General features: G+C 31.8%; 2 protein-coding genes across 5 annotated transcripts in view; one reads left to right on the top strand and one right to left on the bottom strand.

Moving 5' to 3' along the window:
- The window catches only part of LOC105340426 (WD repeat-containing protein WRAP73), a 54,664-nt gene extending 51,012 nt beyond the window's left edge, over window positions 1-3,652 (bottom strand). The window contains exons 1-3 of the mRNA XM_011446463.4: window positions 3,254-3,652; window positions 1,611-1,706; window positions 608-664 (exon numbers count right to left, since the gene is read on the bottom strand). Coding sequence (XP_011444765.2) covers window positions 608-664; window positions 1,611-1,706; window positions 3,254-3,322 — 222 coding nt within the window. The 5' untranslated portion in view covers window positions 3,323-3,652. The remainder of the gene's footprint in view (window positions 1-607; window positions 665-1,610; window positions 1,707-3,253) is intronic.
- Window positions 1-13,095, top strand: part of LOC105340434 (cellular tumor antigen p53) — a 34,844-nt gene that overhangs the window by 14,360 nt on the left and 7,389 nt on the right. For 2 of the 4 annotated variants that reach the window (XM_011446475.4, XM_011446498.4), the window contains exons 2-11: window positions 5,353-5,490; window positions 5,708-5,831; window positions 7,986-8,084; window positions 8,812-8,882; window positions 9,696-9,774; window positions 9,989-10,175; window positions 11,168-11,384; window positions 11,501-11,616; window positions 12,480-12,574; window positions 12,669-12,790. In XM_011446475.4, coding sequence (XP_011444777.1) covers window positions 5,353-5,490; window positions 5,708-5,831; window positions 7,986-8,084; window positions 8,812-8,882; window positions 9,696-9,774; window positions 9,989-10,175; window positions 11,168-11,384; window positions 11,501-11,616; window positions 12,480-12,574; window positions 12,669-12,790 — 1,248 coding nt within the window. Of the gene's footprint in view, window positions 1-3,831; window positions 3,991-5,352; window positions 5,491-5,707; window positions 5,832-6,805; window positions 7,068-7,985; window positions 8,085-8,811; window positions 8,883-9,695; window positions 9,775-9,988; window positions 10,176-11,167; window positions 11,385-11,500; window positions 11,617-12,479; window positions 12,575-12,668; window positions 12,791-13,095 lie in introns of those variants that run through there. The other 2 variants (XM_011446489.4, XM_011446506.4) reach the window with 2 other exon arrangements.

A 13,095-nucleotide genomic window follows, 5' to 3' on the forward strand; every position in this document is an offset into this window, starting at 1 on the left:
AAATTGAAAATGCTAAAAATGAATTAAAATGTATGAAGGATTATAAATGGATAAGAAGGATAACTCTGATAAGGTTGAAGGGAATTAAAATCAGAAATTAAGATGTAAATCACAATAATTTTTGAATACATGTATTAACTGATTCATCTTGGGGCTATTTTACAAAAGGTGTAAATTTAGATAAACTTCAAAGTGACTGCAGCACAGCCATCACAGCAGGTCTCTATAGGTGTAAATGATTGATAAGGAGCTGTTGACAATATTGCTCTCTTTACAGATTACAAGATAGGATTAAAAATAACCTTGTATGTAATATCACTTAATTGTCCAATTTTTACACCTGATTACATGTACTACATATCTTGATTTTCATGGTTTGACCATTAGTTTATTTCAGAATATTTATCTACATTATAGTTGTACAAGTTTATGGCATAAACTTGTACTTGTGCATTTATAAAGAAAATTGATCAATGTATATAATACATACATCAAGCATGTTAAAAACATTTAATATTTTACCCAAAAAAATCCCATTCTCAAAATCTACAGCTTCTTTTCCTTTACTGTCAATTTTTGAGGTCCCACATTTGTTTGCAAATCTTACCTGCACAATACCTCTTTTAAACAGTCCACACAAGATAAACTGAGAGTCTGAGGACCACTACAATCAGAAATCAAATCATAGTTAAATGACTGAATTCATTTCTTTTAGGTAAGGTATGTAAATCATTTATTACAATGACATGTTTAGACATTTAAATCAAGCGTCTTCACATATTCTTATAATAAATTAAACAGTCAACCAATTGCACCTATAAAATACTATTACACAAATAATATTATTATACCTCAATATGATTATTCTATATAACATGTCATCTGATTGGATTAAAGAGTCACGTGACAGGGCAAACAAAACCTCCTGTCTCCCGGGAAATAAATATCATGTCTCACCTCTTCCGAAATATCAGGATTTTTGATTCAAAAGGAATAAAAAAGCCAATATGAGCATACAATGTCGACAAATACGATTAAATCAAAATTATATAATCATTTAATTTCTCTTTATGCCACAAAAACTAATTTTACTACATTTGATTTGAATTTATAAAAGAAAAGAGAGACAAACAATGTTATTGCGACAAATTATTAGCATTCTACGAATTTTGTATAATCATATGTTGTTCGGTATAATTAAACTTTGAACGAATGTTTGGGAAATATGAAGATTTATTCCCCAAGAAAAACCATATTTCCCTAGGGCAAAGCCACTCAGGAAATATGATTTTTCTTGGGGGAAAGAAATCTTCATATTTCCCGAACATTCATGCAATACCTATATATTATTTAGTACATGTGCAAAATAAGTCATTTAAATTATTTCATCAAATCTAAAAAGTACAATAGGCATGCAACTAGTTATATACAGATTCATTCATCAGTAAAAATAAGAAACTGACTATCACACTCTGTTACCGTAGTTATTAGTATTGCAACCAAATTAACTTTTAGGTACAGTTGCATGCTTAATAATTTACTGAATTTTAAATTCAATTACTAAAGCAACATGTGTAAATTGCGTTAACTGATACGGTGCAGGCACTGACCTCTATTTGTTGGATGGTATCTAAACATGTATACAGGTTCTGTATTTGCAGTGTATCCACGTCCCTTATCACCAGACGAAATTCAACCACAGAGGCCTACAGAATGTACAATTTAACATTTCAAAGCGCTCACCCAAAAAGTTTCACGATGCATTTTATTTATTATAAGGCATTTATTCAAATTATGTGCATGAGGATATTTTCAACATCCTAATTATTTGATATCAATATCATCAATACACTATAGAAGGTATAGTTGTGTGTGTGAGTGCATATCTAAATGACCTATAAGGTGAAGATTTAACAAGAAAACAGTCTAACAATATTGGAAACTGTATCTTATTGATTCTAAACTATGACACTGGATGTTAAGCAAACAGCTTTTGCTTTGTGCATGGATAAATGGCTACTATTCCAACATGACATCATTCTAAAAATATATTTTAAAATATCAAAACTTGACACTATTTGTGGTGTAGTTCCTGTGCAATAACAACACAACTAATCATACTTCATAATCTCTAAAACACCTCGTAGTCATGAAAACAAAATTATATTTCTTAAGATTAAGGGGTGTGTGTTTTTATGGTGTAATCAGCTTAAGCTGACTAGCATCAAATATAATAGGATATAAAGTGTTAAGTTCCCATTCAACATTTTACAGCATTGTGTCATTCATATCTTTAATCCACATTGTTGATTATTCATTTGATTCTTGAAGTTTCTCTGGAATTTCACCCTAATTCTGACACTTTTAAGCACTTATGAAAGAGGCACAACCCATCATGCAACAATTCATAATATTATACAACTACTCTCCTCAATGTAACATTTACAGTATATCAAATCACTAACACAGTAAAGATTTCTTAAACATACTGGTTTAACAAAAGTGAAACTATTTTATACAAAAAATCAAATAATGAGCAAATAGTTTCAAATTTAATGTACCGTACTCTTCAATTTTCATTTATAATCTCATTGACTCATAAGCTTAATTAGGTACGGAATATATATCTATACATACATGTAGTATATAATAAGATAGACCTATAAATATTTTTCAAATTATTGAGTTCTTTTAAACAGATTGGAACAAATCACCAAATGATTTATAACAGCCAGATTGGGATATTAATATACAATAATATAACGTTTTATATTTTCTAGATAGTTGGATATGAGCCAATCAGAGATGTAGGAATTAATCAAATTGAATCATAATAATGCATTATATCCCAAATAGGAAATATCATACAGAGCAAAGCAAGAGACAGGCAAAGCCCAATGATAACATATATGCCAAATATTAAAGTTGAATCAGGGTACTAATAGTTCAAAATATCTGTCTACCGGCCGCTTCAGGTTTCAATACACATCCCAAAATAGAAAGTCTACAGAGATTTTGCAATCTTTTATAAAATTATGCGATTGACAACATTGAAAAAAATGAAATTCTATTTGAAAGTGTCGCTATATTATGTTGATAGTTACAAAGTTTAAGTGTAATTTTATGTCATATCATAATTTTATAAAAGATTGCAATTTAGACTTAAGTCTAAAAATGCTTCATGGTCCTGAAGCCTGGGCGACTATAAAACCTGTTTCACTAATTTATAACAGGAGCACCATAATTTTCTTACCAAGTACTTTCCATCTGGGGAAAACTTGCAAGTTTGACTACTTTGACGGAACAACTCGGAAAAATTCATTTCAGTTTTTCCAATGTTAATTGTATTATAATGAACAGTTTATTCTTATACACACTAAAAATACACTACTCGTTCATCCGCAAGCGTCAACACGCTGTGTACGTTATCTTTATCATGTTCATATGAATTTCTAAAAAATATTTGCATTAAATTTCTTGCAATCGCGGCGGATAATGTCTCTCTCACTTTGATCCATCGAAGAAATGTACCGTATTGTTGAATAGTATCCCGTTAATTGCATCACAGGTAGTCTAAACTATTCACGACTGTTTTCATAAGCAACAACGCTTCACTTTAATCATGGACTCCCGACCGTGCTTTGCTCTGATTGGCCAATAGTCACAGTTAATCCCTGTAGGCCACGGGTATAAAAGAGGTAAAGTGATGTCTTATTTAATTTAAAAATATATCTAATGGCTAAACTTAATTACAAAAGCAGGTAAGTGTAGATTGTTTGCTTGTATTAAATTTGGTGCAATAATAGAACAAAATTTTTGTCATAACCTGTTTCCCGCGATATATGCACCGCCATAATAACAGTAAAACCACGTGGTATAGGTAGATCGAAATTGACAGTGTAGGAGAGTGGTTGGATAGATCACCGTTTGTGTTCACTCCATTTTTTATGTCGTAAATTCCTTACATTTAGCCGTTCTAGCGGCAGTATCGTAAGTATTGTTATATATAAATAATAACTTGCTTTAGTCACCCTGTTTGTTTATCATCACGGTCACTGTAAGTTAGATATAAACTTGTATATGTATATGCATGTACATACAAACTTCTATAGCATGGTATAGGGTCCGTAGCTTTCATAGAACTTTTTTGTTGACGAATGTTTTTATTTTATATTATTGATATACAATTGTTTAGTCTTCGCAGAGACATACATAACATTATTTATGTCTCTGGTCTTCGTAACAATAATATTGTTGTTTTTTGTAAGTTCAGTTTTAGATAACAAGATGCGTAGGTATTACATGTAGGTAATGAGGCAAGAGTTAAGAGGTTAAATTTTATCTAATACTTATATGGTTTCATTTTAACTTTATAGATCTGTGTGTAGGGCAGTTTGTGACCAATTTAGATTTAAATTGCCAAAAAAAATTGAATTTTTTTTTACAAGAATTTTAATCTAATGCACAACACACACACAGTGACACACACATTATAAATACTACAACAGTCAGTTAACTATAGTTCTCCCAATTTTAAGATCCCCAAGAAGCTTTGGTTTTACCAAGGGAAGACCCTCAGTTCCAAATAGTATAGGGTTTGGGGGAAAAAATTGTTTACTGAAAGTTGTTATATTTCATCCTCTAATTAAATCAAATTTATTATTTCTTAAGTTGAATATTCTAAAGAAGAGAGAGAGATTAGCCCAAGTTAATTTTTTGCAGGAACCCAAATTACTGTATTTCAAACACATTATATGTGAATTTTTAGTACTAAATTTCATTGTTTTTTTTTCAAATATCTGGGATGTCAATTTTACGAAAGTCTTGAATGTCAAGAAACATCAATTATACGAAAGTTTATAAATAACTCGGACATGCTATGTAGAATTTGATGTGTCAAGTTTGTTTGCAAAATGGATTAAACTTAAGGTTTCTTGGTCTGAAGTTGGTTGTGTGATATTTATTGAAAATCCCACGTGCAAAAGATATTCACTTTTGATGACAGTTGTATTCTCTCTTTCTCCCCTAATCAAAAGTATTTTATAAAGATTTATTTTCAGAAAAGAATGAAATGGAAAATTCTACTGCCAAATTTTGTTTATGGGAAATATTTGTCAATTAAAGCTAAGATAAATTTCTATAGAATTTGTTTCCATGCTTACTTGCACACTGTAGGGATGTGCTTGACAGAGCAAGGAATATATATATATTATCCAAGATATTGAAATTTTAAGAAATATTACTTGATACATGAAAACGCAACATACATGATACATCTGAACAAATATATTTTGTCACATGCAAATGACTTTAGATTTCAAAGAAGGTTTTTTTTTTCAATTTCCATTTTAGATTTGGAAAGTATACATCCAAAGTCCCACCCACTATGTCACAAACCCTTTCCCCTAGTAGTTCTGTTACTGGACCCCCATTATCACAGGAGGCCTTTGACTATTTATGGCACAGTCTTGATGCGTGCACTGATCATGGGTAAGACAAAGAAATATTATTTTTCAGAGATGAAATATTTGTATTTAGTGTAAATTTGCTATGAAAGTGAATGTGCGGATTCTTAACTTTATAATGCCAATGAAATTATTCATGTATTGCTGTTGTGTGAAGTTTTAAATTTATCATTCCAATCAGAATAAGAGGATGTTTGATGATACAATTCACATGTGATGAAATTTATTTTTCCATGCTCTAGGAATTATACCCACATACAACAGAGAGATTTGGATTATTCGTTTGAAAACGAAAATGAAGAGACGACAAGCCTTCAAATTGAACGATTTCAAATTAAGTCTCAGCAGGACTCAATTTCAGATCTGGTAGGCATTTCCATTATCATATAACTAAATAATGCTGTTCAGTTTATGGTCATATTTAATTTGCCTTTCTTTTGAATTTTATGTTACTTTTAATGATATTGTTTCATTGATAATTCATAAAACATATATTTCTTGAGAAAAGTAAAATAAACAAATCTCCAATGACACTAAAATTTAAACTGATTGTTTAGAGTTCCACTCACAATATACTGATCCAGTATTTATTTAGTTATTTTCATTGTGTTTGATTTCAACATTCACCATATTTGGCAGTGTCTGTTATCCATTGCATATGAATATTTTGTCCCAGAGATACACAAGATTTTTATTTTCATTTGTTTGATGAGATCTACCAAATTATTAAAATGAGTATCTCTTCCCTTTGTTCATTGGTGAAATAGCCTGGCAACAGTCATTCAATATAAATGAAATTTTAAATCTGATCATCTTGTTGTCCATGTCAGTTAGTGCTGTTGGCCTTTATTTTTCCCTGCCTGCTGACATCCTTTGTGAATTTTTAATTAGGTGTTGGAAAAAACATTACCTGTATGTGCTGAAAGAGCTTTGTTGTTCAGAGTTTGTATTGCATAAGTTTGCTATGCTTTGGCAGATCTATTAGATTAAACTGGGTTAAGCATATCCAGGTATTTAAGACATTGAGCGAAGGAATAAAAACCTTTGTTTGCACAGCCTATTGGTCTGATCTAAACAAAGCCACACTATCCTGATAATATATAGAAATAACCCCAATAACCATGACAACGGAATACCAATTTTATTAAAACTTGGCTCCACCAAAAATTGACTGCAGGTCCTGGAATCATTAATAATGTAGAACTGGGTATTTCTAAAGAGGCCATGCATGACCAATATCCATTTAAATCTACCTTTTGTTCCCTCTTTGCGTCACTGAAAACTAGCGACATTATCATATTATAAATACTTATTGATCACCTGGTATTGAACTCTGCCAATATCTACGTGTTTAGACAGGTAGATTGTCGCTTGGACTTCATACAAGTTTATACCTGCACCCAGGCAAATGTTTTATTTCATATTAGCTAGTTTACACTTTGAAATGCTTTTGTGAGGAGTATTCTTACTTTGAATTTCTGTGATATATGTTCTGTTATTTTGTATTCCACTCAAAATACTGTTCTTCTTGTGACTTAAATATTATTTAATTATCCGTCCAACATGATTAAGTTCGAAAGAACTGGATTTACTACATACAGGGTAAGTTCGGATATTTTGTTTACAATTGTTCAGGAAAATTGTAACATTTAGTTATGGTATTGTCTTTAAAAAAATGGGGAGGTGTTGTGTAAAAAAAAAAATAATTAAACCTCTGGATATTTTAATTCAACTTGTATTTTACTCACTATTAAACTCTAAATTGAAAAATTTTTAATTAGCAGATTTCTGGATTGGATGATTGAACATTTTTTTTTCTCAAAAGAATCGAATATCCTCTTGTTTAATGTCTGTCAATAAATTGAGCTATAAATAGCTGTCCCATGAATGGGTTGTCATCCTGGGTAGGTTTACTTGTTGATAAATGTATATGTTTACATATTCAATAGCCTAAAATTTTGGACCAGGCTGATAAGAGATGGGGCATGTGGCACATAATAAGGAGAAAAATTTGGTTTCTTTTTTCCATAAATTTCCCCACAAAAGGTTTTATGTTAATTCAAAGGCTTTCTCATTGGAGGATAGATTATTGCCGTCCTGATAAGTATTGATTTGTCAGGAGACTGGTCACCACAAATAACTAGGCTTATCTGTTAATGACTGGTCCCATCATCTATTGATCATCCCATTAGATTGAGCAATCAGCTACATTGTCAAAACAATTATGTGTAAATGCTTTTTTGTTAAAACTGCACCTGATATATATTTTGCTGTTTTTCATCACCGAGTTGTTTCATGGATTTAAAAACACTTGGTGAAAAGAATACATATTTGAATCTCAAATCCAATCAATAGTTTTTTGAGGGAGAAAGCCTAGTGGAGTAGTGCTATAGGAATGATTAGGTGATTGTCAATCCAAGTGTAATGCTTTTGAAAGATTGATTGCACTGCCTTACAAAGAAGTGATGAGCAAGTTTTTTTCTCAGTAAAATGATTGCCCTTTTTTTTTTTTTTTTTTAGCTGAACCCAATCATTCCCCAGTCCACAGCATCCTCCATGAGCCCTGACTCACAGACTGGGATTATAGGCAGCAGTACCGCATCATCTCCATACAATGATGTAAGTATACACTGCATTCCACTGAACTCACATACAGTGTAAACAGCTGAATCCACAAAGGATACGTTACACACTGGATAAGTCTACTCTCGGCCCATGATTAATAAAGTTTAAAGTATAAAAGCCAATCCATGTCTGGAACAAAAGCACCCTCAATATCAAGTTAAACAAAATGGAGAAGGCATTGCCTGCTGCCTAATCCATTTATGTAAATATATATTTGCATAATAAAATATATTCAAATTCAAAGTTAAACAAAAGAAAGATGAATATAAAAATTTTGGAGAATATATATTATTTAGTGTTAAAATGCCATGTTTAACTATCCTTCTCTTTAACAGTGAATAAGTAATAAAAACAGTTCACTCATCATGCCAAGCTAAACCATCACCTCTCAATTTATGCCTTGATTGACAAAGAGAAAGTGTGAACTTGATACTTTTCAATCGATGCTATCCAAACATGATTAGATAATTACTATGATTTGACACCATGCAATGGTGTATATATATATGTAGTTCCATACACACAATATTCATTGTCAATTTGTCAGTGTAGTCTGTGGTAAAAACATGAGACTTAGAATGATAGATATGGATATTTATGCTGAAGAATTGAATTCATACTATGATGAAATTGAGGTAAATTTATATTGATTATTTTTTTTAACGTGCTTAGTTGCTTCTATGAATTCAGGTATGTAAATTTAGTGTTATTATTTTTTCAGACCATCACATCGCCTCCCCCCTACTCCCCACACACCAGTATGACATCACCCATTCCCACCGTACCATCCAAGTGAGTAAATAATCTTTAAAACTATTTTTGCTCGAAACCACCTGAAAATCACAAAACAATATTGTCATGTAGTTCATTATTTTGAGAATCTCACAGAGAGAAGTTTAGAATAGGCCTAGGTTTAAAATTTTAACTGACAGGATATTTGATCTGGTCTGTGAATTGAACCGTTACAGCTCTTTATTGAAAGCCCTCGTTTAAATCCTTAGCGACATGAACAAACTTGAAAGCACTTCAAAATATCTAATGTCAACATTGTGCTTGGTCAATAAAGTGTGTCGCATTTTAAACTCCATTGTAGCTTTTAAAGAAATTGGTTTAATGTTGTATTGGGGCAGCTATTCATTTTAAAAAAAATGGAACAGTTGAAAAATTCATGAAAAAAAAGAAAAATCAATCATGTTCCAGTTGAAAGTTTTTACTCCTCAAATCAATGAATTTTATCCCTTAAATGGCAGAAAGATGTTAAAACTTTAATGGGTTTTAAAAGCAGAGTTATCATGATTATTCATGATTGAAATAATGGAGTTGTTGTGAATATAAGGTCAATATTATTTGCGAAAAAATGAAGGTGGATTTCATTTTATCTTGCACTCTTGAAGAGAATATTGATTTTAAATTCTAAACGTTTCTTACTATGTACACAAGAAATCCATTGTCCAAACACTAAAGAAAATTGATAAGCAAGCATTTCTTGGAATTTTAACTTTTGAATTTATTTCAAACTTTATTTGATTTACAGTGAACTTTGATTTTTTCCATTACCTGTAAATGCATGAAATAACAGATTTTATTTGATTATGATTTATTTAGCACTGACTATGCAGGAGATTATGGATTCCAAATATCATTTTCACAGCCATCAAAAGAAACAAAATCAACTACATGGACAGTATGTATAGATATCTATAGATTATTTTATTAAATTAATTTGGAATACTTTGTCTTACTGATTTTGATACATATTATAAAACTTTGTCCTAATGATTTTTATACGTATAAAGTGTAATTTTTAGAAATTAACTATTATAAAAAAAACATTGTATGGATACAAAATGACCATGTAAAAAAGATGTAGCAATAATAAACCTTATTTGGAACTACAGTACTCGGAATCATTGAAGAAGCTCTATGTCAGAATGGCTACAACTTGCCCTGTGAGGTTTAAGAGTCAACGCCAACCACCCGCAGGCTGCATAATTAGAGCAATGCCCATTTTTATGAAACCTGAACATGTGCAAGAGCCAGTTAAAAGATGCCCAAACCATGCCACATCAAAAGAAAATAATGAGAGTAAGTGATTATTTTGTATATTGGGTTGGAGGCCATCTGATGGCATGCCTTGAAGAGTACTTTAAAGATTAGATGGGTTATGTAATATTTGCTTTCAAGTACTGTGTGGACTTTAACTATATATAGTCTGTAATCCTTTTGTTGTGGTGTAATCCACCGAAGAATGAGGTATTCTGAGTCTGCCTTTGGAGTAAAAAAACAATTAAAGATAGATTGAATAATTAACAGTTTGTAAGCACAACTCTTAAACCTCTGATGAACCTCTATGAAATATAGTTAAACTTTGTAGGCATTTTATAGACACAATCTTTAGATGTGCATATCATTCTGATTCCTTTATTTTTTTGGAAATTCAAACCTTTTGAAATTTGTTTTAGTTGTTAAAGACAAAGGAAAAGATGTTCATACTTGCAGGAAGTGTTTAGCTGATGATTTTTAGTTCACTTGAGCTAAAAACTCAAATGAGCTTTTCTGATAAGGCCTTACCATAAAATGCTTTGTTTCTGCTTTCTCGATGGACCCTAGCTAAAACCGCAAACTTGAAAGTATTTTAAAAGGATTTTTTACTGAAAATTGTCAATATCCATTTTTTGCCCAGTTTAGAAATAAATCACTAGAAATATTGGTCACAAAAACACTTCTTGCAGTTTTTCTTTTCAAATCAGTGTAACTCAAACTTTTAATCTTAAAATGGATGGATGTGTCTCCATGCTAGGAGAAATCATAAATGGTCTAATAGTTGCTGTCATCATCCAAAGTAAAATCTGATTTATATATATGTAATATGATATATTACAAAAGGGGCTTTATATTTAACATAAAAATATCTGGAGAAAAATTCGAAATCTTTTTATACATAGTCTTTTTTACCACATTGTCCCTATATTTTGACTTTATAAAGCTGATTTTATTTTGATATTGTTGCTTAGGTGAGCAATGTGGTGCATGGGCCTCTCTTTTGATGTAAAGTTAACAGTTGATTTTCTTTTTAGATCACCCAGCTCCGACTCATTTGGTGAGGTGCGAACATAAACTAGCCAAGTACACAGAAGATTCCTACACATCTCGACAGAGTGTCATCATCCCCCATGAACAGCCTCAGGCTGGGTCTGAATGGGTCACCAACCTCTTTCAGTTCATGTGTCTGGGATCCTGTGTTGGTGGACCAAACAGACGACCAATTCAGATTGTCTTTACTTTAGAACGAGAGTAAGTCTTGGAGAAATCCTTGATAGAAAATTGATAACATTAAGGCAGTTAGTTGTTATGAGCTATAGATATATTGATGTAACAAAAAAAATTTAATTTTTAATTTTCTGTATCAGTAATCAGGTGCTCGGAAGACGAGCTGTGGAAGTAAGGATCTGTGCATGTCCTGGAAGGGACAGGAAAGCAGACGAAAAGGCAGCCCTGCCACCCTCAAAGCAGTCCCCAAAAAAGAGTAAGTATAAGGGGTCCTTTTTATGTGATGTTTATCGCAGTTTTCCTAATTAGTCCCCTACCGGTTTCACCAGAGTATACTATAGCTTTCCTCTGCATCCGTGTGTCTATCTGTCTGTCCCACTTCAGTTTTCCACACTTTTTTATGCTCCTGCCATGAAATGGCTGGGGCATATAGTGTTACCCCATTCCATCCTTCTGTCATTCTATCATCATTCACTTTCCGATCATTATCTCGACCATCCCTTTCATGCATTCAACTCAAATTTGATATATGGATGTATCTTATTAATATACAGGTCGGGTGTATGCCTCTTTAATTAAAAAAACAAGTAGTAATTTTCGTGGATTTTGGTCACCTGCGGGGGGATTTGTGGCGTTACGACACAGCTAGTTCTCTATGCATTTAAGGAATAATATGAAACTTGTTGAACAGTAATAATATCAGCAGGGTTTTTTAATTGTTTTTTGTTGGTTCATTATGGGGTTGGGCTGTTGAATTGTTTGATTTGATTTGGGATACAGAAGACTGTAAAAAATGATATTTTGCATAACAGTGCACTGTTTTCACAAATTTCTACCAGCACATGGACTTGGCAAAATTACAGGAAATTTAATGAAGAGTATTATTTTACTTACTTTGTATTTAGTTTGGATATCAACTGTATTGTTGGAATTTCCTCCGATTTTCTTTATCTTATTAAAGCATGACATCTCGTTTATTAAAGTTCTGAAATAGTTGTATGCTTCAAAGCTTTCATAAAATGATACAAACCGATAGGGGATGTGTATTGCTTATGCAATACTCTCAGAATGTTTGTTGTATATATAACTGACTAAAATCTATTTTATTTTGTATTTTAGTTGGTAGCAAAGTTTCTTATGGAACTGAGATTACTACAATTGTCCCTGGAAAGAAGCGCAAGTTAGATGACGATGAAGACTCTTACACACTCACAGTAAGTGTTACAACCTTTATTTTGGTTTCCAGGACAGAATGTATAATCATAGTTTTTCAAATGAAGACTTCATAAATTGATATCTTGATTTTAGGTACGTGGAAAGGAAAACTTTGAAATTCTATGTAAACTGCGTGACTCCCTTGAGCTTTCCTCAATGGTTCCACAGAATCAGGTGGATCGCTACAAGCAGCAGCAGGTGGAGGTTAATAGACAGTAAGTGTCTTTACTTTTATCGAACGGTCATAACTTTGGAAATCATGTAACAGGAAATCTTGGTTGAGGTGTGATAGCTGTTTGATCTCTATTTGTTAAGTTTTCTATTGATTGCTTTCATCAAACAACACTTTTCTTTCACCTTTCTTGAAGTTTTCCATTCAATCTCCTAAATTTTCTTAAAATGTTGATAAAGATTACTTGAAAGAAAATTGATGATTAATGAAAGCATTTTATTAGCTGTGTTGTATGTTAAGTCAAAACTAAACCTCATTATAAACAATGAGTTAAATTCCATTGTAATA

The sequence above is a fragment of the Magallana gigas genome, chromosome 3 (assembly GCF_963853765.1).
Source record: "Magallana gigas chromosome 3, xbMagGiga1.1, whole genome shotgun sequence".
Lineage (NCBI taxonomy): Eukaryota > Metazoa > Mollusca > Bivalvia > Ostreida > Ostreidae > Magallana > Magallana gigas.